We start from the raw sequence: 24310 nt of genomic DNA, 5'->3' as shown, positions 1-24310 counted from the left end.
TGTCGCAATGGGAAGAGCGTACTTTGAGTCTCAGAAAATGTTTACGGGACCTAGAAAAGAATGGTGACGGGGATTTGGCCCTTTTATGGGTTGGTGATTTCAACTGTTGTCTCTGTACCAGTTATGTTACAGGCACTTGTCATCTGGCCGAGGACAGGGAAGACATACCAACCCATTTTAGTCATTCTAGGTTAGGGGATTTGTTGAATTCCCTGACACACGAGTTTGATCTGGGCTACATCAATGAAAATTGTTTGCCACCGGCGCCTTTTAAACCAGCATTTAATGGGAGAGGGGTCAACTCTCTAATTGACTTTACCCTTCTATCCTCTAGATATCGGTCCCTAGTGTTGTCATGGGAAACACTAGATGCTGTCCACAGCGATCACTACCCTATCTCTTTCTGTCTGGCATAAAAGGGAAGAGAGCCGACCCTGGATGTAATTCATAACACCTCAATAAATCTGGCTAGTACTAACGGCTATCGTATTAACTGGGCAAAAGTAGATACAAAAACTTTTTGCACAAACTGTTATTAAAACCTACGACCAGCTTAAAATTTGCCTTTCACTGTCTATAACTAATGAACAAGTCCTTGAGGCCTTCGGAAAATTACATCTGAAATTAACAAAATGCTGACTAGATACTTCAAAAGTCGTACCGACAAAGCGAAGAGTTGGTTCGACAAAAATTGTACTAAGGCGCACCAGAATTTGAAAAGGGATTTACACGAAATCCCCAGAACAATGTCATTGGTAAGACAGACTCGGAAATTGTACAGGGCTGAAAGAGCGAGAAGGAAAAAAGAGCTAAAAGCTGAAATCTGTCAGAATCTCCATGATACTTGTTTAAAAAAAGATAATATAGCTTTCTGGAGAGCGGTAACGCCCCTTTTCTGTCAGTTAGGGAAACAGACATTATTGATGTAGCTATACCTGGGGATATCTGGGTTGCCCATTTCACTAGCCTATATAAAAACATTTCGACCGCTCTTGAGAACGAGAATGCCCTGGATATCCAGGAGTCATTAAATCCCTTCCCGCTGGGGGTCAACTTTGAGCATGCTGAGGTTACTAAGGCTATTCAGGATAGTGCCTCTGGCAAAGCACCGGGCCCGGACGGCGTCCCTATTGACTTGTATAAAGCTGAACTAAACGCTACCTCGTTTGGGCCACGGATGTTTTCCCGACCTAGCCGCTGGATGATTCTTCTCCTGTGCGATTGACACGTGAATCGGCAACCCAGCGGGGATCACTGAGTTTGACCCTTCATACACTGCCACTGACGGACAGTGAATAGGTATTATCCCACGCTCACCCTCAAGAGGAGCCCGCCGGCCCTTTCAAAACTCCCCCTTTGGTGCCCCCCCTCACTTCACGTCCTGATGAAGACCCCACTGTAAGGTACAAACAACCTACACACAACAGGGGTCGAAACGTCGACTGTTATACCTACGCCCTACCCAGCTTACAACGATGTATAACTACTGTGTAACAAAATTGGGATAGGATGGAATGTGTTTGTACTTATGTATTGGGTGACTAATTACAGCACCTATGTGATTTAAACTTACGGATTGCTGTTATATCACATGCAACTTTTATAACTGTCCACTCACTACCTTACCCTCACAAACCTTCCCCCCCCCCCTTTTCTTTCTTATGGGCACTAATATAATTGTGGATTATTCATTGTACATGAAATGTAAGACTAAGAGGATGTGATTAAACAACATTTCTCTTTCAACTCAGGGTACGAGTAATATGTATCTAAAGTTTATAAACTCTTCTGTGCATATAAGTTCTAATTAGTCTGGGACCCCATTCTCTGTACTACTTAATACCCAGGTCCCAGTACCTTTGGGTCAACCCTTTGTTTGGAACTATCTTTATGGTCGCCCATATTAACTAATGTTCTAAATTGTGCAAACGCGGCAGGTTTTATCTCTACCTGGCCGGAAGCGGTGGTTGTACCCATCTTCAAAAAGGGGGATAGGAACAATCCGGTCTGCTAACGTCCTATATCCCTTTTGGATGCCTTGATGAAGGTAGCGGGTAGAATCATTCTGAATAGACTCCAAGTCTGGGTAGAGGATAATAATATTATCACAAATCTCCAATACGGTTTCCGCAGTGGAAAGGGTACAATAGAACAGGGTCTAAATTTGGCGTTGTTGACTGCAAAATATACTCAAGCTAAGAAGGAAAGTCTATTCATCACATTTAGAGACCTCAGCTCTGCGTTTGACTGTGTGGATCATTCCACACTATGGAAGACGCTTAGAGATATGGGTATAGACCATCAGCTTCTTTCATTTATTAGAGAATTATACAGGGAAGCGGGGCTAGGGTATGCTATGGGAGAGGGGGGGGGGGTTGCTCTGAGAAATTTAATATCAAAAGTGGTGTGCATCAAGGGTGCATTTTAGCACCTTTTCTTTTCACCCTATACATCAACAGCATGGGACAACACCTTAGAAACTTTCAGTTTGATTACCCCGCTGTTGGAGGAACACCCATCCCTATCCTTTTGTACGCTGATGACGCAGCAATAATGTCTCGTACCGTCATCGGCCTACAAAGGGCTGTAGCTGAATTCTCCGAATACATGAAGGCCCGTGGGTTACTGATTAATGTCTCTAAAACCTATTCTACGACATGTAGTAATTCCAGAAAACACAGCAAGGCAATCCATCTGGGGAGAGACAAAATCAAAAATACGGATAGCTTTTGCTATTTAGGAGTCACTTTTGACAGTAGGGGGAGTTGGAAAGAGGCAGTCTTCGCCAGAAAACTGGCCATTAGCAGGGCGAATGGTGCCTTGATAAACTTCGAGGAAATTGGGTGGGTGTCCAGTGAAGGAATTAATTAATCCAAATTTATAAAGCGAAATGTATCCCTACTGGTACCTATGGTGCTGGGATTTGGGGGATTGTTAATGCTGATCAGATCCAATGAGCCGAAAACTATTCTATTCGTTATTTACTGGCTGCCCCCAAATCCATGTCTACTTTTTTCATTCACAGCGAACTGGGGATACCGTTTGTAGAGGACACGATTAATTCATTACCTCTGCTCTTATGGCACAAAATTTGGGCTACCCCAGAAACGTCCCTAAACAGAGACATTGTTATGGAGTGTCTGACGCTAGATGGGGCTGCTAACATTAAGTGGTTAAATTTTATTACAACCATTGCCTCTGACATAGGGCATAAAGAATATTACGATAACCCTAGTTGTTTGGAAAAGGTATCAAAACGCACACTTAAAAAATGTATTCTGGAGTTTTTTTACCACAAAAGGTGGTTGGTAGAAAAGGACAAACATACAGTCCTGGAAAATCAGAATCTAAATCAGTGCGTAGGCATACAACCATACCTTCTGATGGAAGCTAGTCCTTACACGAGAATGCTGTTGACGAGGTTCCGGGCAGATACATTTTATCGCTTTATAACCTTTCCTAATTGTAATGATTGGTCAAAACTGTTACGTAAGTGCTCATGTGATGACACATCCGTCCAATCTAACATTCACTCTATCCTTTTTTGTAAACACTATGTGACCACTAGGAAGAGGTTCTTTAAGCCTATGCTTAAAAAATGGGGAATAAGGAGTTCCAGAGTAGCTTATCTTAAATTGAAGCAGCTTGAAACAGCATTAGTGGTAAAAGCGTTTTCCTCTTACCTGAGAAACTTGATTGATCTCAGGAACACTTTAGGATTGGGGTAATGTACGCCACAATGTATGTAAATTGTTGCTTTTTACCTTTTTGTTTTTAATGAAGAAATTCTCATTGAAATTTTTTTTCAGTAAATTAAATTAACTGTTTTCTCATGGTTCAACCTTAGCCTTTGAAAACGTATGGCGATAGCTATGTGTAGTATGGGTATCGTTCGATTTGCCCTGTATGAATTAACAGGAAAGTTTCGACAGTTGCTGGACACAATCGTTTTTTAATGTGTAAATATACTGTGTAAATATATGGCGATTGTCTTTTTTAAACTTTTTAAATGTTCTATTTAATATGTTGTGATATTTGTGCTTTTATGATTTTGCAAAAAAAGTCGAATAAAGCTGATTTTGAACTTTGAACTTTGAGTTCAGAAAGACCTACGCATGACCTGTGTCTACTGTGAGGGAAATAGAAGGTATATGGTTTACCTTGTGGATTTATTTTAATAATAAATAATTTTATTGAAAATTGGCAGCAAACCAAGTACCATAATCGACACTTAAACCGGTGCAAGTGCACACTTTAAATTTTTACATATATCACGACAGGCGTCTATTATCTTTACCATATTGTACGTTTTGCCCCCCATCCCTTCTTGCTTATTGCCACATTTATCAAGTGCATATCTAACATTCCTTTGTCCCTATTGCCCCTACCCCCCGGTTGGGGAAACTCCATTAACAGGCAGGCAGATCATCCCTCTGCTTCTCTTCCATCTCCCCAGACCTCTGACCACTTGTGTGGGCAACCTCTTCCTTCGTCGACCACCCTTTCAGCTTGCATACACCAGTCCATATCTGCCTCCAAGTCTCGATATGTAGGTCCCGCCTCCGCCCTCCATTTCCTTGCGATGTTACGTTTTATTCCATTAACCTAGTGAGCCTAGATTCTTTCACCTGCCGTTAGGTCATATATTTCTCAGATATTTAAAAGGCACCATTGGGGAGAGGCCACAACTTCACTCCAGCACAGTGTCAGCATTTGTGAAATAATTTTGTTCCAATATTCCCGTATCGCTGGGCAGTCCCACCACAGATGCAAAAATGTACCCACTTGACCACACTTCCTGGGGCACTGTGGTGAGTCAATTATGTCCACCTTAGCTAGTGTCATGCTTGTATAGTATGTCCTATGCAAGATCTTTAATTGTACTAGTCTAAATCGGGAGCGTATGGCCACCTCTCGAAGGGATGCAAGTGCTTCCAGCCATTCCTCTTCACTTATGTCACTTAGGTCGGCCACCCATTTAGCACGTATTTTTATCACCAGGGTGTCAGGTGAATTGTTTAGTATTTTCCTGTGTTTCAGTGATATTGCCCTTTCCTTCAATTAGTCATCTAAAAGCCTATCCACTAAAGGGGCGGACGCCGGAAGCTCTGTGCCGCCAGGAATGGCTCTTTGCAGTGCGTTTCGTATCTGAATATAGCGAAATGTCTCCGCTGGGTCGAGTTCATAGTCTCTTTGAAGGTCTGAAAAGGGTATAATCTTCCCTCCCACCCATAAGTCTCCAACTCTAGAGAGACCGATGAGGTCCCATTTGTCAAACCCCAGCTGTTTTGCCAACAGTCCGAGGCGCACTGAATCCCAGAGTGGGGTGGCCATAGTGGTGGATTTTATTGTTGGCTGGAATCATGTAGGAGAAGTACCTTCTCCTTTGTGGCTTCCGGGGATGTATTTCTGGCATGCGGTGTCCTTTGTGATAAGTGTGATAATAAAATCACCAAACCAACTCAGAGATCTTTTATGCAAACATATCCCAAAAGTAAGCATTTCTCGAAACAGATCAAATTTGATGTTGGTTGGGTAATTCAAGTAAATATTCTAAAAGATTCATGACAGGACGAGCCCCTGCATAACAGTCATCGGATCTTTTTTACCTGCAGAGACTTCCATTCACTTAAGGTTCACTTCCAGAGTAAAATTAACTATAGCCTTTGCGTATATCACTTTTGAGCCCAAAACAACATGCACAAGCAATCTGCCGTCTGTGGTTACAGAGCTACAGTTATACTCTCTTGCAACACGGGTTGCAGAGGGGTGTACAGGCCTTGAAGACTGCGCTTAATGACCCCTTTCACAGCTCTTGTGCAGAGGTGGACATCAGAATTGGAGCTCAAAACCCTCTGTGGATTTCAGGAAGTTCTCTCGCTCACATAGTGAACAGCATCGTCGTCAGCACTGCGTTGGTTTTAATGCACCATAATTTTGGCAGTGGGCCCACTCAAGGCAGCACTTATTCAAGAACTGCCCTGTCGAAAGCTTGGCTTGCTCCACTTGGGCAGGTTTTGTGCTCTTCATCTGAGGGTTTAAGCACCGATATCTTGTGCTGCCTAAGCACGTTATATACGCATTACACATTCTGCATTTTGTGACAAAGAACAGAGGAAGACATGCAATGTGACAGCTTCTCTCTTATTCTGCAGTGTGGAACTCAGAACGGTGTGGTAACAGTGCACCCAGAAAATACTGCACACATGGAAGTGGTAATGTTGGGTGTGGTGTTATCATGCTAACATGTGAGCTGGGTGGATGAAGTACCCAAGGGTTTTAGTTTTTTTAGGAAAGGTCTGGAATGGAATTTCATTTAAAGCGGAATTACTTACCACTGCAATAAAGTGACACTTGCAATGCTGGTGTGTGCAGTGGGGTCTTGTAACAACACACTCTCGTGCTTTAAGGTGAAGCTTTATCTACTCACTCATAGGACTCCTGGTGCGTTTTATTCTGCGACTGCTCGGATTCTTCCCGCCTAGGGCCTCCTCCTCTTTTACGCGAAATGCAACAACTTCATATCCTGAGATTTAAAAAAGCAGTAAAGTATAAGATAGCAACAGACTTAAAAATGTATTGCTGAAATGCACATTCATGAACAGAGAGCATCCTGGTTTGGAAATCAGGGTTGTGCTTGAGAATAAAGGTTTTTCATGTAATTGTAACGTGCTAACAATGACACAGGGAAGATATTATGCCCTCTTTGTGACAAACAGAGGATTGTCTTGGGGATGAGCGAGTGAATAAAGAGACTCTTTACACCTCACAGCCCTAGGACACTCTAGTAATGATTATAAGTCAGAAATATAAGCATGTTACCGTGGTCTTGCTCAGCGTCGCAATCCCTCAATTCTGCACCAAGATAATCAATGGAAATGGAAACGGGCTCTTCTTTCTGAGGCTCTCCTTTCCATGAATAATTATCAGCTTCGAAAAGTGGCAAATCTGTGGAGGAAATCCAATGTCATGTTTTTATACAGTTAATTATTCTAATGTTTATACAACACATAAATACATTCACTTTTGGAACAAAAGTAGTTCTTTACAAGCGATGCTTATTGCAATGCCATCCAAAGCTCTTCAACCCTTCTGATTCTGGCATTACAATGTTTTCATCTCAGTGACAGACACAAAGTCACAGAGATTGATGTGAGTTTCCGGTCTAGATGATTCCCTGCTCTCAGACTGTTTTTTAAAAATTGAAAAATATTTTTATGTGTTTACATAAATTAAGGAATCGCGAAGGCGTATACATATGGATGAATTGTATGTAGAGCAAATTTTGGACCTCAGTTGAAAAAACAGCTGTTCACATATGCATCTAATAGCCTACAATGTACTTACATCTCTTTGGCAACACAGAATCCTTATTATCAATTAATATTATGTGATTCGTCTGGTTCTGCCAGGTTAGCTTTAATTAATTTTTATAATAATAATCCCCACACAAGTCATCATAGATACACTATAGAAATTGAACAATGACTTGGAGTATATTTATACAAATAATAGTAAGTATACCATTATTTTATGAGGAGGAGATTATAATTTACGTTTGTGTAATGTACAGTCTAGAAACATATGTGGTTAGACAGCTGAAGGAGAGTTGATCAAACCCATTTTAATCATAACGCTTATGGGGATAAGATACATGAATTATTATTTAAATTTGACTTGGCATTTGCAAATAAGATCTCCTCCCCTTACGACCTAGGTAAGTGTTTTTTTAATGAGAGAAAGGCACATAGCATTATTAACCAAATTTTATTACCTAATAGACGAGCTGCTCGGACATTTAACTTTCTAGCTCATTTGATTTCACTAAGTGATCATTTTCCCTTGAGCATTGAATTATTGTCAACTCAATTTTTTAAGCAGGAGCCCAATAGTATTATCTCACAAGTAGAGGAAATTGAGCTAGCAAATTTTAAAGGGAATACCCTACGATGGAAACAGATTGTTCCGGGAGGGTTCCTTAAGCAACTGATAGATAGCTAAAGAGAGGCTTTCAAGACCTGCCTAGATGGCTCAATAGCGCCCAATGCCATTAGCAAAGCCTTTTTGTCAATTACACAGGGGGTGAATGAGAACCTTTCAGTCGTAAATAAAAAAGCAAGACAGGAGAAAAAGGGTTGGTTTAATACGACATGCACTAGGGCCCATAAACGGCTAAAGGAGGCTCTACACAAATCCCCCAGATGCGACCTTGAGATCCAGACTTGTAGAATAGATTATAAGGAGGAAAACTTGAGGAAGACACTGTTAAAGGAGATGGCTTGATAATCTCTATCAGAAGTGTGTGCAAGTAAGGATAATAGATCTTTCTGGAGAGTAATTAACTCCGCACCATTGATAGCAGACGAGGCTCCCAGGATTGAGATGGCCATCTTGGAAGACGACTGGATAAAGCACTTTACTGGCATTTATTCTCTACCTAATGTGGCGCCTGCACCAGAGCAAGGACAGAGTCAAACGATTCTAGCAGATACTCCACAGATTACCACCACGGTCCCCGTTAATTTGGAAGAAGTTAATGATGCAATATTGGCTGGAAAGGTGCTAAAGCCTCAGGCTCAGACTCAATTCCTGTAAACCTGTACGAAGGGGCCCTTATTGACTTTAGTACTCAGGGCATGCTATATAGCTGGGTTTTTATCATCATGGTCCAAATCAATTATTGGGCCTATTTACAAAAAGGGAGATCGATTGAACCCGTCATGTTATAGGCCGATTTCTCTACTTGATTCCCTGGTGAAGATTGCAGGTCACATCATTTTGAACAGATTAGAAGATTGGGCAGACACACATAATATCCTTTCAGCTCTACAATATGCATTTCGTTCCGGGGTGGGAACAGTAGAACTAATTCTCAATTTAAGCATGCTACTTGGGAAGTACGTTAAAATCATAGAGGGATAGATGTACTTAGCCTTTGTTGACCTTTCCTCGGCTTTTGACTGCGTTATACATGCTAAACTGTGGTCAATTATGAAGGAGCTGCGGAAGACACATCGATTATTAGCTTTCTGAGGGACTTATACTCAGGATGCAAAGCCAGGGTCAGATAGGGTACTAGAGGCGGATGCACTGAAGCATTTAGGGTGGAGAGGGGGTGATACAGGGCTGTGTCCTAGCACCCTTTCTGTTCTCTCTATACATAAGCAGTGTGGGCGCAGTACTTGCTGCACCGTCCAAAGATCTTCCGCAAGTAGTGACTCGCCCAATACCTGCTCTTCTTTACACCAACGATGATGTCCTTTTGGCACATACTCCACTTGCTCTTCAGTCCCTAATTACAAACTTTGTGGAATACATGCAGGACCTTGGGCTTTAGTGAACCAATCAAAAACCTGGAATGCGGGAGGAACACTGCTAACTGCAGAGATCTAAAAATAGATGGTACAACTATAGGCTTCACTAATACTTTTTCCTATTTGGGGATTTTATTTGTTAAAGGCTACATATGGAATACGGCCACTTCCAATAGGAAACTGCAATTTAGTGCAGCCTTTATGGCACTCCCAGGCTTCGCCAGACTACTGGGGTCTAATCCACTAGAGTTGATGATGTCCATTTATAAAGCTAAATGTCTTAGTGTTGCACTTTACGGGGCGGGAGTGGGGGGATACAAGAAATGCAGTGACGTACAACTAGTTGAAAATGGGTTTTTCAGGTACCTTCTTGCCACTCCCAAAAGCGCTCCAGGATACGTATGCCATGCCGAATGTGGAGCTCCGTTTATCACAGGCCTGATTATGCTACAGCCCACCCTGCTCCGGTGCAAAGGATAGACCTCAGAATATACTGACGTAAATCATGTTATAATCAGGGATGGTCTCAAATCGAGATAATACCAGCGTATTAAGCTTCTGTAATGATCTGGGACACCCTGAGTATTTCCAGAAGCCTGAAACACTAGATCTTATTAGTAGAGATTTCTTAAAAAATAAAGTGATGACACATCTGACAATCTTAGACTTACAATTGACATTTTTAAACCCAATGTTTTGAAAAATCAAATCGTTTTAACCACTTTTGAAATGCAAACTTATCTTAAAGCAGTTTTAAATGCAAGACATAGGTTTGTCTTGACCCTTCTAAGACTGGGCGCCTTTCACTGATTGGTCAGCTTCCCAAAAATGAACGACTTAACCAAACCTCCGGCGGATGCCGGAGGTTTGCTCTGTTATTTTTTGCTGTTGTGAAAAGAAACGATTGATTTACTAAATTCGTTTTTTAAAATCTGTACTATATTTTAATAGGTGCTATTTTACAGTCCCGCCCCCCCCACCTCAAGGCGAGATTAATTCGCCAAGGCTCTGGTACCTTATCTTCCCACAGCGACGCTGTTTGAGGCGCTGGGAAGCTAGCAGCATCACTTTGGGCGCCATCTTTAGTTGGGAAGGCTGGCCGGTTTGCTCTGCGCCCCTCCCGCCCTCCCAGGGTATTTAAAGGCGTTACCTTCACTCCCCCAGAATCTGTCAATGTTTTCCCTCTGAGGCGGAAGCCGGAGGTTTGCTCTGTTATTTTTTGCTGTTGTGAAAAAAAACGATTGATTTACTAAATTCGTTTTTTAAAATCTGTACTATATTTTAATAGGTGCTATTTTACAGTCCCACCCCCCACCTCAAGGCGAGATTAATTCGCCATGGCTCTGGTACCTTATCTTCCCACAGCGACGCTGTTTGAGGCGCTGGGAAGCTAGCAGCATCACTTTGGGCGCCATCTTTAGTTGGGAAGGCTGGCCGGTTTGCTCTGCGCCCCTCCCGCCCTCCCAGGGTATTTAAAGGCGTTACCTTCACTCCCCCAGAATCTGTCAATGTTTTCCCTCTGAGGCAGAAGCCGGAGGTTTGCTCTGTTATTTTTTGCTGTTGTGAAAAAAAACGATTGATTTACTAAATTCGTTTTTTAAAATCTGTACTATATTTTAATAGGTGCTATTTTACAGTCCCGCCCCCCCACCTCAAGGCGAGATTAATTTGCCGAGGCTCTGGTACCTTATCTTCCCACAGCGACGCTGTTTGAGGCGCTGGGAAGCTAGCAGCATCACTTTGGGCGCCATCTTTAGTTGGGAAGGCTGGCCGGTCTGCTCTGCGCCCCTCCCACCCTCCTCCCGCCCCGCCCTACTATGCATATTAACAACAGGTTCGCCCGGCCGCGCAGGCGGCGCGCCGAAGGCGCGCCAAAGGCAAGCCCGTCTGCGCCCGTCCCGCCTGGCCCGGGCCTAGGGCCACCCCCCCTGGTCTGCCCCTTCCTTCCCCACTTATCCGTTACTCGGCCGCCCAGCTACAGCTTCTTCGCCCCATCACCAGTCAATCATGTCTAATATCTCACCCTGACTCTCTGTCTATAAACCTAGCCGCAAAATGCCCAGGCTGTCACGCCATGTTACCGTCCACCCGTAAATCACTCCCGGGTGCCAAGCACTATCCTACGGAATCTCACACCATAGCGCTTACGAATGTCCGCTCGCTTTGCAAACACAGCCAAGACATCCATGACCTAATCCAGGACCATAAAATAGATATCATGTTCATGACAGAAACATGGATGGGCCAAGCGTCCGATCCGGATCTAGTCATAGCCGTTCCTGCAGGATTTACCACCTACAGACTGGATAGGCAAACCAAAAAAAAAGAAGGTGGTATCGCCATTATTGCTCGAGACACTTATACCGTAAGGTACACGATGATTCCGCAGACTTCCTGTGAAGCCTTAGAATTTGCTATCAAACTGTCCCCTTCTTACACCTTTAAAGGGATCCTCCTTTATCGACCCCCGGGGCCCAGGAGCGATTTCCTGGGGGCTCACAGGTCTTTTTTGGAAACATCCGCGCTGGACAACTCCTTTACCATCCTAGGCGATTTTAATTTTCATTTTGATGTGCCCGACAATCCCGATACGGCTACAATCTTAGCAGACATGTCCACCTTTGGCCTACTTCCCCTGGTTCATTCCCCTACGCACGAAGGAGGCCACACGTTAGACGGCATTTTTTCTAACGCCACGGGCCTCCAACTCACTAAAATACTCCCCTTGATTTGGTCGGATCACCATCTCATCTTGGCATCGTTACAAGTGGACGACCTCCTGGTCAACAAACCCAACCCCAATCCCCGTCATCCCTACCTGGCATGGGATGACAGATGTAGGTAGGTTGGAAACCTTGCTTAATGACACCCTCCCCACGCTATCTCCCGATCCTAACAAAACCACTGCCCAATTTTACAACTGGGTAAGCTCGGCAGCAAAAGAATTGGCCCCAGTTAAACAACGGTCACGCAACCGATCTACCCCTTCGGCCCCGTGGTACACGGAGGAACTGCGTACACAAAAGCAACAGTGTCGAAATAGAGAGAGACACTGGCGGAAGGACTACTCTCCCGAGGCCAAACTCCTATACAAGGAGTCTGTAGCAAAATACAAACAACTTATTTTTGATGCAAAAAAAAAGTGCTACTGCAACAAAATAGAAAGCGCACAAAACTCGAATAAATCCCTATATGAGACCACTAAACAACTAGCAAGTCTCTCAGTTAACCTCACACCTCCCCCGTCCCAAACTCTCTGTGACGCTTTGTCAAAGTTCTTCTTCAGTAAAGTTGACGATATTTACCGGGTTTTCTCCAATAACGTAACCCTCCCCCACAGGCCATCAACTCAACTTGAAGGACCTATCCTCCCTCAGTTCAGAGAGGTGACATGTCCGCAGGTGCTAAACATTGTATCCTCCATTAAATCCGGCTCGGCCCTTGACCCTTGTCCCCTGAAGGTCCTGCGACCAATCATGGATGCAGTCCTACCGACTATAACCAATATTTGCAATTCCATGTTTAGCACTGGTATCTATCCCGAGACACTGAAGAAAACTCTAATAAAGCCGCTTCTCAAAAAACCCACCCTTGACAAAGAAGAACCCAAAAGCTACCGTCCTATCGCCAGTCTCCCACTATTAGCGAAGATAGTGGAGAAAATCTTGAATGCCCAACTCTCTTCCTTTATCGAGGAAAACAAATGCCTTGATGAATCGCAGTTTGGCTTCCGTCGTTTCCACGGAACTGAGACGGCCTTAGTCAAAGCGGCGGACGACATCAGATCCATCCGGGATGCGGGAGGCACCGCTGTCCTGATATTACTGGATCTATCGGCGGCCTTCGACACGGTCGACCATACCACCTTGGTCGACCGTGTCGAGAGCATAGGCATTCAAGGCAATGCTAAAAATCTTCTTGCCTCCTTCCTGGCTAACAGAACCCAGGTCGTCACTGTAGGACCTTTTGAATTCCCCCCCCCCTGTCACTACCATGTGGAGTCCCCCAAGGCTCATCCCTTAGTCCGACACTATTTAACATTTATGTGTCGGACCTTGCCAATGTCATCAGGGCACACGGGATGAGCCTCACGTCATACGCTGATGACACCCAATTGGTCCTTGCCGTCAAAAATGATGGGCCTCAGAAAGCCATCTTGTTCAACCAGGGCATGTCGGCAATAGGGAACGGATGTCACACAATTGTTTGAAGTTAAATTCCGACAAATCGGAGGTTGTAATTTTTGGCAATCTCTCCTCGGAGTGGTCCCCCCTTTGGTGGCCTTCATCCATGGGCCACCCCCCAGACCCAGTTGACAAGGTGAGGAACCTGGGAGTCATGTTCGACAACCGTCTGAACTTCCTACCACATGCCAACCAAATATCCTCATCAGCCTTTCATAAACTAAGGCTTATCAAAAAAATCCTGCCCTTTCTACCGGAATACACCGCTAAAACTTTGGTAAGCTCCCTAGTGCTCTCTACCCTAGATTATTGTAACGCGCTGTTTCTAGGTGCCCAGGAGAGAGTATTATCGAAAATGCAGGCTATCCAGAACGCGGCCGCCAGGCTCCTAGGGCGAATCCCCAAATTCCAACCGGTTTCACCCACCATAAGACAGCTTCACTGGCTCCCGGTGAAGAAGAGGATTAAGTTCAAGTCCCTGTGCTTGGTATACAAAGCTTTACACAACGCCAGACCAGTCTTCTTCACTCAGAACCTAACCCCCTACTGCCCGTCCAGAACACTGCGCTCCGCCAGTTCATTGGAACTAGTGATCCCCCGAACTAAATCTGTCAATTGGGGCGACAGAAGATTCCTTGTGGCCGCTCCAAAATTATGGAACACACTGCCCCACTCAATCAAGACCAGCACCTCCCTCTGGTCTTTCCGCAAAAACCTGAAAACCTGGCTGTTAATCAGTGAACTCTCAGTCCCCTTGTTGGTTAAGCATTGCAGCTACTTAGCGCCGAGATGCCCACGGGCCTTCGTTTCGCGCTTTACAAATGTTTTTATAAATAAATAAATATAAATAAATAATTGTCCCCTTCAGTGACGTGATGGCCCAGAATACAATGCATGTAGTGTTATTCAGCAAGTTTTACAATCACCAGAGGAAGAGCTACATCATACCGATTATAAGACGTGCACACTTCACACAATCTCGACCTGCGTACTTATACCTCCAATCCCTGCCCTCCTTGGATTTTTGCTGACATCTTTCTTGTGGGCTGCCTTATGATAGAAAGATTTCTTTAGTTCTCCCGCAGCAACGATATATAGTGTGCAAACTTGGTATTTTTTATGGTAACAAGATGGGCAATGATATGTGTTTTAAGTACATACCATCTACTGTACTTCTATATTCTTATAATTGATAAGACATAAGCATATTCACTAGGGTAGATGGGGAGCGATTGCCGGACCCAACATGAGGGTTTGTCCTCCATCCCGCTCTAATTTTGCTGAATTTCATCCAATTATGTTATAGGAACTCTCGAGAATGTGGGGAAACAATCTAACCATATGTGATTGCATTTTATTGTTTATTTTAACAATTAACTGCTGCACACCCGTCTTTTTATCATTGATATATTGTGGCACTTCCATTTTGATCTTAAACTTTTTCTTATTTCTGAGTTGTTATTGAATAATTAGGCAGACGTTCTGAGTTGGTCTTATGAATGGTATCTTCCATGCTTTTATACATCTTTACTGTATTACATATTGCTTTTTAGATGGTTAATTGTCTCCGAATAAATTGATCGACTGGTTGATATTGATTGAGTCAGTCCTCACCCAGGCCGCCAATGGTTCTAACACAAGAGGGCAAATATTAAGGGGGAAAAAGGACAGCCCTCCCTCATACCCAGTCTCAATGAAAACAGGGCACAAATGCCCCCAATGACCACCACCTTAGCGAGCAGATCGGAGTATAAGAGCCAAATCCAGGACCGGAAAGAAGGGTCAAACACCCAAGCCTCTCCAACACGGCATAAATAAAGGGCCACTCTCCTGTGTCGAAAGCCATATGCGCTCCCAGGGACAGTATAATGGCATCTTCCCAGATCCGGTCCGCGCAGCCCAAGACCCCATGCAAAAGACACAGGTTAGGCACCGTAGTCCTGCCTGGAATAATGCCAGACTGATCCAGGTGAACCAGCGGTCGATTCACCTGAATCAAATGTTTGATCAGGAGTTTTGGGAGTATTTTAACTTCCGCATTCAGTAACTAAATGGGCCTGTATGAGGCACATTTCCCTGGCTTCCTGCCGTCCTTGTGGATCTCTACTACAGTAGCCACTCTTTGATCTCTCGACAGCAAACCAGCCTCATGGCTTTCCAAGAACATGCATAGGAGGCGGGCGCCAGTTCTGGAGCTGCAAGTTTGCACACCTCTATGGGGATACCGTTGGGACTCACCGCTTTACAAGAGGTTAGAGCGCCGGTGGCCTTCACCACCTCAGCCTCTGCCAGGTCCCAACTCTTGAATTCATTGTCTGACTGTGTTAGATCAGGCATTTGGATATCAGCTAGAAGTTCCCATGATTCCTCAAGTTTGGGCGTGTTAGCCGAAGTATAGACGCGGGTAAAGTAGTCCACAAAAACTACAGCCACAAGCTGTCAGTCCCTAACGTGTTCTTCGGCTTCATTTAGAATTTCAAGAACCCATCTGGACCTAGACTCCCTCCTGCCCAGCCAAGCTAGAAACTTCCCAGCCCGATCACCCTCATAGAGGCGATGTTGAGTACCCGAAAGAAGGTCCTGGCTGCATCCGTCGCCACCTCCCTGTATTCCCTCTGTTTCACGAACAAGTTGTGAATGAGGTCCCAGCAGGCGCCCTCTACAAGCTGCGACTATCTCATGGATCTCTCGCTCGATCTTCTCTACTCTAGCGCTCTTCACTTTTTTATATACAGCAATCAAGGCTATACCCTGACCACTTATAACCATTTTAAAAGTCTCCCACAGACGTAAGTCAGTGAGCCTTCGTTCTGCATAAAATAATTCTCCGTAGTCTTGCAAAGACTCGCCCGGATTCGAGGTACCAGGGGTTAAGCCTACTCTACAAATACCGCCACCATATGTCAGTCCGTAGGAGGCGCAGACTGGGGAGTGATCGGCGATACCACTGGCCACAGGAGAAATCTCTAAAACAGGGGAGTTGACGAGCTGAGGTTGGTATGTAGTCAATATGCGAAAGACTTCCATGGGCTCCCCAGTGGAATGTTTATTGTTGTGCCATGGGATTAAAGGCTCGTTACACGTCGACCAGCCCATGCACCCCCATGAATTCCACCTGAGGCCCACGTTGTGATGTTGACAGGCAAGAGGGCCAGCTGTCAGCCTCCTCATCCTAAACAGCATTAATGTCACCTCCCAGTGGGAACCCACCCTCTAGAAGCGTGTGACGAAACACACTAATATCTGAAAAGGCACTCCTTTGTCGATCCTGCATGGGCGACCATTTTTTAACCGCCTCTGTCTAATGCGTAGCAGGTATTACCTTGTAAGTGCGTCTCCTGAAGAAGAACTATCTCAGATGTGTGTCTCTTGAGGTATTGTAGAATTATATCCAGTCTGATTTTGTCCCCCAGTTCACTGACATTTCAGGGAAGGATCTTAAAAGCAGGGGACACCAATGTCTTGGCCATGGAGCTTAAATACCCCAGAGGCATTGACGGCACCAGAGGTCAGCCTCCCACCCACTGTACAAAGGGACCCAGCTCGGAGCAGAAGACGCAGAGAGTTTACCACAGTTCCTAAAGAGGAGCATATGTTTGGAGTGAATCCGGCAGTGGCCGCGATAGGAGAAAGCTATGGTGAAAATGAAGAAGCATCTGGTCTTGCTCGCTGCTGCATGAAGGAAAGGACTCACCAAAGTTAAAAAAACAACAACAAAACAGCAAGAAACATCATAACTGAAACCCCAGCACAAACCCCTCCTACGTGCCTCCCTGCATGGTGGACTTAGACTAACCGCCCCCCCCCAACCTTGCAGAGGGCCTGTCACCCCCAAACATTTGACAAAGTTCAGGGTACTGTGGTTTCTCCCAAACCTTCGCAGTCACTTCCCACTTAATCACAGTTAGCAATGTTACTGCTGACGAGAGTGTCTCAACAGCAGAGCTCAGCGGACTTCCTCAGGAGACATGGATCAGAGCCATCTCTATCCCGACACCAACCACAGGCGCTCGCAGGGATGTCACATGTTTCAGAGTTCAGCGGACTTCCTCACAGACAAGAAGGATCAGAGCCATCTCTATCCCAACACCAACCACAGGCGCTCCCGGGGATGTCACATGTTTCCGAGTTCAGTGCACTTCCTCAGGAGACATGAAGAATCAGAGCCATCTAGATACCAACCACAGGCGCTCGCGGGGATGTCACATGTTTCAGAGTTCAGCGGACTTCCTCAGGAGACATGAAGGATCAGACACATTTTCATCTCGACACCAACTACAGACGCTCGCAGGGATGTCAAATGTTTCCGAGTTCAGCGCACTTCCTCAGGAGACATGAAGGATCAGAGCCATCTAGATACCAACCACAGGCGCTCGCAGGGATGTCACATGTTTCCGAGTTCAGAGCACTTCCTCAGGAGACAAGAAGGATCAGAGCCATCTCGATCTCGACACCAACCACAGGCGTTCGCAGGGATGTCACAAGTTTTCAAAACCTGCGGATCATGTGTCTGATGGACAGGCTCAGCATCTGATCATTGCCTCCCTGTCTGCCCTCTTGGTCCCGATCCTTCGACCCTCCTCCAGCCGTCCAACCATTAGAAAAAGGACTGACATTGTCGGTCGACTTTGAGAGTGAAAGAATGTTCTACTGTTATTGTCACACTTGACTGGTGGAGCACTACAAGCATTCTGCAAGATGACGTCCCTGTCCAGGTAGTTAAAAAAGGGGAAACATCCTTTACAACAAACCTTTTACAACGCAGTGCTATTACAACGCGGGTTTTACAACGAAAACCATTACAACGCATTGCGCTGGGGGGGCTCAAGGATAGGGAATAGATTTAATTTACTATCCAACACCTTCCCTAGTGTCCACGGGGACTGGAGTTGGAATAGTAAATTAAACTATTCACTATCCAGCATCCCAAAGCGCTATGCGTTGTAAAGGTTTGCGTTGTAAAACTGGCATTGTAACAGCATGCGTGGTAAAAGCATGCATTGTAACGTCATACATCCTTAAAAAAGCACATTATGATTGGGCTCGGAGGCGCACCTGGTTTTGGCAGAGTGCCGGGGACTCTGTGGTCACATTCAACTGAGAAATAGATTGAGTATAAGATCTTCTAGAAACAGTCCGACTGCCAGGCCTTCCGAATGTTCTGGAACCACTAATATGCGGGCGTTGTTCCTTCTGGACCAGCCCTCATAGTCTTCCAGGTGGGGTTCCAAGGAGGTCGTAGAAGCCCACAATTCCATCACTCGAGTTTTTAACAACTTCGTCTCCGCCTGAAGAGTTACAACTAAGTCCTCGGTGTTTTTGACTTGCGCTCCCATGTTGCAGAGATCCGCCCTCATCAGGGTGATTTTGATGGACACTGCATTATTTTCACTTCCAGGGAAGTGCTATACCCCTGTGTCGCTGCCATAATACCCCTTAGTGCGGGACCTCTGTAGTGTTGGAAGGCTGCGCCATAGTCGGCTGCTGGTCCTCTAACGGTAATTTACTAGTGGCCTTCTTAGTTAGGGTAAACTTGTTCAATTTAGTTTGGTGTACTGCATTAGCCCCTCTACCATCTGTCATCACTGGGGACCCATCCTCCATTGCTCCTTTTTGCACCTATTGCAATATGGTGGAAGAAGAATGGGAGGGGGCTGGCTTGGTACTCACTGCCGCTTGCCAAGAAGCAACTGATAAGCCTCAAGCGGTGTTATCGGGTTTTCCTCCTCCACCCTGTACCCACAAGAGATGAAGTCAGTGGTAGTTGTGTGCTTCAGGATTTACACCCCCTCGGTGGTGATCAGTCCAGAGGAGGGGCTCTTACTCCTTCAGTGCATCTTAGGATTCAGGGGGAAGCCCTACCGGGTCAGCCGGGCCACTGCGTGGGCGCCACAATAACAGCGTTTGCCAAACGCCAACTATATCCCAATTGCTGTGTAGGATAGTCAGCAAAACGTACAGAAACCAGGTAGGTGCTAGTACTCTGGGCAATTGTATCCCATTTGTACTTTCATCAGTCAATTAGGGCAGTCTTTGAGAGGTCAGGCAATTATAGCAATGTCACTGGTAGTGCTATGCACAGACAGGAGGGGGCAGACAGTGCATTGCAGCTTCGAGGTGTGGTGTGCTGTAAGGAGTGAGTTCCTCTTGGTTCGCCAACAAAACAGTCAACAGTGTGCTTAAAGTTCCTCATTCCCCGGGGCCAACACAAAAACCAGTCAACAAGCGCAACGGCGGCCACCCAAGTCCATAGGGTCGCTCCAGGGCCTGTCTCTCGTCACACGTGGGCTCGCCCCCCAGCAGGCACAGGCTATCAACTGCATATTTGGGTGCAAGAATCACCGCCACTGGGATCAGGAGCGCAAGGCTTTACCACTTTCAGGCTCCTCTCCAGGCCCAGAGGCAGGCGGGCAAGCCCCAATAAATCTCAGTGTGGTCCGCTCACCTGGGGCACCAGCAGCCCTTAGGCTGAGGCTTCAGCAGTCCACCACACCACTGTGCACCGGCAACTCAGCAGTCACATCCAAACAGGCGGCGGCTCGATGGTCTTCACTGCAGCATGCTGTCACTGTGCACTGCCTCCGCCGCACCACTGTACGCCAGGCTGCTGCTTCAATCCATTGCACAGGCCACACTGCAAAACTCCCTGCAGGAGTATTACAGGGGCCCAGAAATACAACAGCGGTAACCCCGCTGGGCGCAGGACACGGTGGTCATGTCCGGCGCTGTCGGCAGATGGATGTTTGAACTGGTGTTTGGGTTTTAGTGTGGCTAGCTATGGGAGCCGCTTCAGAAAGCAGTGATCTTCCCTGGTAGCTGGCCACACACCCGAGCACATCAGTTTTTGTGTATTTTAATTTAAGTACATTTGTGTCTCTTTTTAAGACAGTGGGGCCGATTCGGATTTCGTACGGAAAGCAAACCGAACGACTCGTGTCTGGAGCGCTTTCCGGACGACTCGGGTCAGGGGAGTCCGCCCAAACAAGTATGATGCATGTGAATGATTCAGGATACAAACCCGTCAGACTCCCATTGACTTCAATGGGAGCCTGTGTACCGAAGGCATACACAGGCAAAACGTACAGAAACCAGGTAGGTGCTAGTACTCTGGGCAATTGTATCCCATTTGTACTTTCATCAGTCAATTAGGGCAGTCTTTGAGAGGTCAGGCAATTATAGCAATGTCACTGGTAGTGCTATGCACAGACAGGAGGGGGCAGACAGTGCATTGCAGCTTCGAGGTGTGGTGTGCTGTAAGGAGTGAGTTCCTCTTGGTTCGCCAACAAAACAGTCAACAGTGTGCTTAAAGTTCCTCATTCCCCGGGGCCAACACAAAAACCAGTCAACAAGCGCAACGACGGCCACCCAAGTCCATAGGGTCGCTCCAGGGCCTGTCTCTCGTCACACGTGGGCTCGCCCCCTAGCAGGCACAGGCTATCAACTGCATATTTGGGTGCAAGAATCACCACCACTGGGATCAGGAGCGCAAGGCTTTACCACTTTCAGGCTCCTCTCCAGGCCCAGAGGCAGGCGGGCAAGCCCCAATAAATCTCAGTGTGGTCCGCTCACCTGGGGCACCAGCAGCCCTTAGGCTGAGGCTTCAGCAGTCCACCACACCACTGTGCACCGGCAACTCAGCAGTCACATCCAAACAGGCGGCGGCTCGATGGTCTTCACTGCAGCATGCTGTCACTGTGCACTGCCTCCGCCGCACCACTGTACGCCAGGCTGCTGCTTCAATCCATTGCACAGGCCACACTGCAAAACTCCCTGCAGGAGTATTACAGGGGCCCAGAAATACAACAGCGGTATCCCCGCTGGGCGCAGGACACGGTGGTCATGTCCGGCGCTGTCGGCAGATGGATGTTTGAACTGGTGTTTGGGGTTTAGTGTGGCTAGCTATGGGAGCCGCTTCAGAAAGCGGTGATCTTCCCTGGTAGCTGGCCACACACCCGAGCACATCAGTTTTTGTGTATTTTAATTTAAGTACCTTTGTGACTCTTTTTAAGACTGTGGGGCCGATTCGGATTTCGTACGGAAAGCAAACCGAACGACTCGTGTCTGGAGCGCTTTCCGGATGACTCGGGTCAGGGGAGTCCGCCCAAACAAGTATGATGCATGTGAATGATTCAGGATACAAACCCGTCAGACTCCCATTGACTTCAATGGGAGCCTGTGTACCGAAGGCATACACAGGCTCCCATTAAAGAAAGGGGCGGTTGGGGAAAATAGTGCACCCTGTGGTGGGGAACCACTTGGTACCTGCCAGACTGTGCATGACCTGAAAGGGGGGACCCATGGGTACCCCCACAGGCCTGATTTAAAGGGCCCCGAGTGAAGGGGGCCTGTTACGGGCCCCCAAAGACCGATTCCAGAAGCCTTTTCGATCAGGGCAAACTAACCGTAACAGCTGTCCTAATCTTTCATCGTACTTGCTTGCTTGGAAAACCTACTCCAAAGAGCTGTACGATTCTGCTCCGGAGGGCTCAATCTCTCCATATCCCCTCCAGAACTGATTCGGTCAGCGGAAAGGCTTTCCAGACATCGTACTTGGTCGTTCAGAACTGGGAACAAATCGGTCAGGAACAAGGGCTCCGGATCGGTTCAGACAATTCCAAATCCAATCCAGAGCCCTTCCGAACGAGATCGGAATTGACGCTGTGTGTGAATGTGTGCACACAAGCACTGCCTGGGATAAAGTTATGTTCAAGCGCTATGGATAGGTCACAGTTAATTCATGTCCTACTCACCTGGTGGCTGGTTTATCCTGTGCTTGCTCCCACAGTCCTGGTTCTCCATGTGGCACACCTCATCTCTGTCTTTTGCTCTTAATGAAGAGACAGTGGTAGCAATGAGAGGACCTGTTAGCAAACGTAAACAAAGAAATTCATGCTCGTAGACTTTGTGAAATTCTGTAAACTATCAATGGGCAAGGCGTGGCTTGACAGAGCAGAACTGAGGCAAACGCCTTTAGACACCTGAAAGAAAGACTAGAAGTGTCAACTTGAGGCAGCATGTTACACCATCAATGACCTCCATGACCTATGCAGTTCCTTGCTCTAGGGACCTGAAACCTGTTATTGTGGGAGATACTGAATATATAGGGTCACTGGTGGACAGGGCTGCAAATTCTGGGTACGGTCGAGGGGCAGTGGAGTATGCATGGCTTCCAACTACTAGGGCCATTAATGACTTACTTCCCAGTCCTATTGCTGAATGTGCAGGTTGGAATCATGGGGCATGCACTTGAAATTATTTGCAGTTTGATGTAGTGTGAAGCTGAGCATTCAGTGTACAGAGCGCTTCTTATAAACAGTGACTGGCAGTGCAACAATTAAGGAATGGATTAAAAAATAGAACAGTACTAGGTAACTGGAGCCCACTGAGATATGTAATGCATGACCAATGAGGATTGCTACTGCATGAGACGAACTGCATGTGACCCCTAACAGTCTCTAATGCGTTAGAACACTGGTGTTTGAGTTTCCTGGGCCCCACTGGTGCATGTAGTGCCTGAAGCCTTGTTGTAGGTACTGCCTGAAGTGGCAGGCATATTTACTGCCTGGGGACACTGATGGATGCAAGGCCTAAAGCATGTATGGCCTGGAGCTGGGGATGTATTCAGTGGCTGTAGCTCATTACTACATAGTGCCACTAATGCTCATTACTGCATGGGGCCACTAATGCTCATTACTGCATGGGGCCACTATTGCTCATTACTGCATGGGGCCACTAATGCTCATTACTGCATGGGGCCATTGTGCTTCTTTCTTACTGGGGTCATTGCTGTACGTGCTGCCTCCCTCATGCCACTCACGTATGTAAGTCCTGTATAGCACCAGGACACCCCGTGCCCACTTCACAAGTCCATTAATCATTATTAATGTATACACAATCTACAACACTAACTTCCAGAGCCTTGGGCTACATTTTTATGTTCTGCCAGGGGCCATTGATGGGCATACTAGGTGCGGCAACTGAACTTTTCACTGTCAGGACCTACTGCCGTTCACACTGATATTTTAAACTTTCTGGGGCCATTGGTGTATGTCCTGCCTGGGGGTTACGGATGGCAACGGTTTGAAAATACTGACGCTCACACTGTCTGTAGCTACTGATATTCATGACGATCGGGGGCCATTGGTGTGTGTACTTTCTGTGGCCTCTGATGTGAGTTACTGCCTGAGGCCATTGCTTCTAATTACTACTTGGGGAGTACTGGTGCTCATACCGTCCGCGTCACTGATGTTCATAAGTTTCTGGGACCACTGGTTCTATGGACTATCCCATTCCATTTATCCGTTAATGGCCTGGGGTAATGAAATGTATCATTGTCTCTGGCCAGTGATATATGTACTATTTGGTGCCAATGATGCTCACATACGAAGGAGATTCAGTCATGGCCATACATAGGTTTTCACCCTGCATGCAGGCGCAAATGTGCTGGCTGCGGAAGAACCAGCTGCAATGCAACCCTGACAAAACTGAGATCTGATGTTTGGGTCGGACCTCCTTCCAGGGTGGACAGAAGCCTGGCCCAGCAGTAACTCCCCTCCGCCTCCCCAACGGAGCTGGCAAGAAATATGGGCATTCTGTTTGACACCCAACTTTCTTTCAAAGATGAAACTGCAGCAGTAGTAAAGTTCAGCATCTGGATCTTAAGACTGCTCAGGAAATTTCTGAACTTCCTTCCACATGAGGCACATGTTACAGTGGCCAAGGCCCTGATCCTGTCATGGTTGGACTCGGTCAATGTTCTGTATCTGGGAATCCCGGACTATCTACTTCAAAGTCAACAGGACATGGCAGTCC

General features: G+C 46.3%; 1 protein-coding gene across 1 annotated transcript in view; it reads right to left on the bottom strand.

The window, feature by feature from the left end:
- Positions 1-24310, bottom strand: part of LOC147693179 (uncharacterized) — a 708628-nt gene that overhangs the window by 555869 nt on the left and 128449 nt on the right. Inside the window, 3 exon segments of the mRNA XM_086939582.1 lie at positions 6431-6526; positions 6823-6948; positions 22249-22359. Of these exon segments, the coding sequence (XP_086795708.1) occupies positions 6431-6526; positions 6823-6948; positions 22249-22359 (333 nt within the window).

Source organism: Lissotriton vulgaris, chromosome 9, assembly GCF_964263255.1.
Source record: "Lissotriton vulgaris chromosome 9, aLisVul1.2, whole genome shotgun sequence".
NCBI lineage: Eukaryota > Metazoa > Chordata > Amphibia > Caudata > Salamandridae > Lissotriton > Lissotriton vulgaris.
The sequence above is the reverse complement of the archived record's forward strand: the minus strand, read 5'-3'. Positions and strand labels throughout refer to the sequence as shown.